Genomic DNA, 4,776 nt, shown 5'->3' with positions numbered 1-4,776 from the left:
GGTCCTTGGCCAGGTCTGGATGGTCATGATATAGTTGCATAGTTACCTTGCCAGTCTTGGTCGCATGATAATATTGATAGTTACCTGTGAGGGTCCGTTGGCCAGGTCTGGATGTTCCATGATAATATGATAGTTACCTGCCAGGATCCTTGGTCATGAATAATATTGAATAGTTCCTGTTCGAGCGTCCTTGGCCAGGTCCTGGGATGGTTCATGATAATAGTGATAGTTACCTGTCCAGTCTTGGTCATGATAATATTGATAGTTACCTGTGAGGTCCTTGGCCAGGTCTGGATGGGTCATGATAATATTGATAGTTACCTGCCAGGTTTCGGTTCATGTATAATATTGATAGTTACCTGTGAGGTCCTTGGCCAGGTCTGGCATGGTTCATGATAATATTGATAGTTTACCTGCCAGGTCTGGTCATGATAATATTGGATACGTTACCTGCTGAGGTCCTTGCCAGTCTGGGTGGTTCATGATAATATTGACTAGTTACCTGTGAAGGGTCCTTGGCCAGGTCTGGGTGGTTCATGATAATATTTGATAGTTATACCTCGTGAGGTCCTTGCCCAGTCCGGGTGGTTCATGAGACACGTGGGAGGCAAACTGCACACACTCCCAGTCTGATGGGCACAGTGGAGTATCATTGAACCTACAAGACACAAACAACAATCCTCTAAAAAAAAAAAAAAAATTAACCTATAGACAAGCCTGAACCAATCTATGCATCTGTAACACACAGAGCTGCTGTCTTACTAGACTTGCGCAGAATTTTTTAGCGGACAACAATTGATTCCCATTTGGAAAATCATTCTCTCTTAAAATATAACCCCAAACCTTGCCTTAACACCTAAGGCCTTAAACCCTAACTCTAAATTTAACCTTCAACCCTAAACCTTAAAATAGCCCTTTTACAAGTGAGACCAGCTAAAGTGTCCTGGTACTCACCAGTATAGTAAACGTAAGGTACACACACACACACACACACCACCATAAAAGTGCTAACAGGTAAGAGGAAAAGGCTTTCACCCACAAATTTAGCCAAGCACACAGAACACCCTCTCTCTGTTCTCACCTGCCCAGTAACACTCCACAGGGCGCCTTTCTTCTGTGCTGCCAGCCACAGAGTCTTTAGCTCCAAAAACATCTTAGCTAACAGCTTGACCACCTGGAGACGGCTCATATCTATCATTACTCTTTGTCTTCCTTTCTTATTTCTTCCTCCCCTTCTTTGGAGAGCGGGGCAAGGGAGGCGAGGAGAGGGGGGAGGGAGAGAGAGTGAGAGCAGAGAGAGGAGAGAGGAGAGAGACGCGGAGAGCAAGAGAGAGAGAGAGGAGAGCAGAGGAGAGGGGAGCAGAGAAGAGAGAGAGCAGAGCAGAGAGAGGGAGAGCCAGAGAGAGAGAGGAGAGCAGAGCAGAGAGAGAGGGAGAGCAGAGAGGGGAGAGAAGGGGAGAGGAGAGCAGAGGGAGGGAGGGCAGAGAGAGAGAAAGAGGTTATCATTACAGGTAAACAAGAGGGTACGTTTGTCCTTGAAGTGTGTGTTGTGTGTTGTGTGTGTGTGCGTGTGTGTGTGGTGTGTGTGTGTGCTGCTGTGTGTGTGGTGCTTTCGTGTGTGTGTGGTGTGTGTGTGTGTGTGGCTGCTGTGCTATACCTTCAGTTTAAACTCCAGCTGTGGCAGGACAGACAGCAGTAGATGGGACTGTCTATGTTGTAGAGCTCCAGGATCAGGTCAAACACATGTTCTGACAGATCACTGACAGACGGTCTTCCCCAACATCAACACCAGGTTGAAGAACTGATGGCAGACGAAGACAGAGAGAGAAGAGAGAGAGAGAGAGAGACAGAGAGAGAGAGACACAGAGAGAAGAGAGAAGAGAGACCAACAGAGCAGAGAGAGAGAGACAGAGACACACAGAGAGAGAGAGAGAGACAGAAACACAGAAGAGAGGCAGACACACAGAGAGAGAGAGAGAGAGAGAGACACACAGAGAGCAGAGCAGGAGAGGACACAAGAGAGAGAGCATTAGTACACATAACACAACTGCAATATCACATTGCGACGAGCAACTTCCCGAACCCAAGTTAAGAAGGAGGGAACGGAGGAGAGAGAGCACAGAGAGAGAGATGAGAGGTGCAGTAAAGTCTACTTACATTAGTATGTAGGGCTCTATAGCCTGAGCTGTCCTCTTCAGCCAGAGCCTTGGCCAGGTCATACGCCTGCTTGTTCAGGTTCTACAACAACAGACACGTTTCATAAAGAAAATACAGAGAACATGCACAAGTGAAAGAGGTTGTACTTTTGCTACTTTGTACTTTTATTTCATTTAAAATGTATAGAGCCATTTAAGTAAATCATTTGTTATAGAAAACAAAAATAAAAGAAAAATAATATGTTACAGATACTGTCATTTATGAGAACGGGTGTCCTGCGCGGTACCTTTCATCACCAGCAGGGTCTCACAGTATTACTGAACACTAGGACAGCGTGGTTTACAGTATTACTGAACACTAGGACAGACTGGTTACAGTATTACTGAACACTGAGACAGGCTGGTTTACAGTATTACTGAACACTGAGACAGGCTGGTTTACAGTACCAGACAGTAGGGCGTCCTCAGTATTACTGAACACTGAGACAGGCTGGTTTACAGTACCAGACAGTAGGGCTCTCACAGTATTACTGAACACTTAGGACAGGCTGGTTTACAGTACCAGACAGTTAGGGTCTCCACAGTATTACTGAACACTGAGACAGGCTGCGTTCACAGTATTACTGAAACACTAAGGACAGGCTGTACCAGCATTACTGAACACGACAGCTAGGTTCACAGTATTACTGAAACACTGAGACAGGCTGGCGTTCACAGTATTACTGAACACTAGGACAGGCTGGTTCACAGTATTACTGAACACTGAGGACAGGCTGGTTTACCAGTACCAGACATTAGGGGTCTCACAGTATTACTGAACACTAGGACAGACTGTTTTACAGTATTACTGAACATTGAGACAGGCTGGTTCACAGCTATTACTTGAACATTGAGACAGGCTGGTTCACAGTATTACTTGCTAGACACTGCGTCACAGTATTACTGAACACTCAGGACAGGCTGGTTCACAGTATTACTGAACACTAGGACAGGCTGGTTACACAAGTATTACTGAACACTAGGACAGGCTCGGTTTACAGTACCAGACAGTAGGAGTCTCACAGTATTACTGAACACTAGGACAGGCTGGTACACAGTATTACTGAACACTAGACTGGCTGGTACACAGTATTACTGAACACAGGACAGGCTGGTTCACAGTACCAGAAACAGTGGATGCCAGTATTAGCCAACACTCCAGCCAGCAGGCTAACACACACACACTCTAAGGCTAACTACCACAGTGTGTGTGGTTGTGTGTGTGTGTTTGTGTTGTGTGTGTGTGTGTGTGTGCTGTGTGTGTGTTGTTGATGAGTAGCGTACGGCAGGTCTGTGGAACAGTCCAAGTTTTAGAGTGTGTATGTGTGTGTATTAGCACTTAGTGACATCTGCTGACGTAAAAAGGGCTTTATAAATACATTTGATTGATTGACATGCATGGTTGTAGTGCGTGCATCTTGTGAGTGTGACTGTGTGTGCTGTGTGCGTTTTCATCTCTCTCTCTCTCTCTCTCTCTCTCTCTCTCTCTCTCTCTGTCTCTGTCTCTGTCTCTGTCTCTGTCTCTGTCTCTCTCTCTCTCTCTCTGTCTCTCTGTCTATCTGTCTCTCTGTCTCTCTTTCTCTCTTTCTCTGTCTCCCCCAGGGCTCTGAATGAGATGTGGAAGTGTCAGAACATGTTGAGACACCATGTCAAAGATCTCCTGGACCTGGTCAAACAGCCCAAGGTACTGCTAATCAATATCTGCTAACGCTGAATGTTCATATATACTCTACTTCAAGACTGCTACTGAAATGTATTGGAACACTAAATTATTGTTTTTGTTTTTTCAGTCTGATGCGGGTAGCAAGGCGGTGTTTGCCAAGGTTATGGTGATTACGAGTAAGTCAACTTCACACAACCCCCCTCCCCCCACACACACAACCCTTTGAAGAACCCTTTTTGGTTCCAGGTAGAACACTTTTCCACTGAAGGTTCTACATGGAACCCAAAAGGTTTATTCTATGGGGACTAGGGCTGACCCCAATTAGTCGACTGGTCGATTTGTTTGGTCTTTAGGCTGTTGGTCGACCGTGATCGTTTTAGTTGAGTAGCAACAAATATATAGTTYGTGCCCATCTCAGTGAACTAATCCATTGCGGAGGCCTAGACTAAAAAACTATTTATGCTGGATCTGAAAATGTGGTGKGAGGCTCCATATGGAGGGTGTGACGGAATGGCGGACCCTCCAGAGACATGCAGAGGCCAAATCCAGCTCCGTACCACATTACCATGCACCTCCCAAATGTTGGAACAAGGCTCTGTATAGCTCTGCATTGACATGATTGGTTGACGGTAGGTGGGGGCGGTACATCCTGTAGAAAACACAAACTCGCTACCATGACAACAGCTCTGCGCTGCTCCGTGAAGCGTGAACACCATGACTACTGCTGAGGCTGTTATCAACGTAAATGCTGCACGGCTGGCGTGGGATTCACCATGTGTCCACAATGCACTTCTCTCTCTCTCGCCTGTTTGTTCACATTCATTGTTTCAGATCTTGATTGTGTGAATTGTTTGATTGTTAAGTCTATGTTAATTCCCCATTACATATATCACCAGTAGTATATTTACTGTTTATTCC

The 4,776-nt window shown here is 45.7% G+C and overlaps 1 protein-coding gene across 1 annotated transcript in view; it reads left to right on the top strand.

Moving 5' to 3' along the window:
• Positions 1 to 4,776, top strand: part of LOC112071966 (sister chromatid cohesion protein PDS5 homolog B-like) — a 97,663-nt gene that overhangs the window by 71,771 nt on the left and 21,116 nt on the right. The window contains 2 exon segments of the mRNA XM_070439582.1: positions 3,604 to 3,879; positions 3,986 to 4,034. Of these exon segments, the coding sequence (XP_070295683.1) occupies positions 3,604 to 3,879; positions 3,986 to 4,034 (325 nt within the window).

The sequence above is a fragment of the Salvelinus sp. IW2-2015 genome, unplaced genomic scaffold (assembly GCF_002910315.2).
Source record: "Salvelinus sp. IW2-2015 unplaced genomic scaffold, ASM291031v2 Un_scaffold1786, whole genome shotgun sequence".
Taxonomy (NCBI): domain Eukaryota; kingdom Metazoa; phylum Chordata; class Actinopteri; order Salmoniformes; family Salmonidae; genus Salvelinus; species Salvelinus sp. IW2-2015.
Note: the sequence above shows the minus strand (reverse complement) of the source record. Positions and strands in the feature narration are given on the sequence as shown.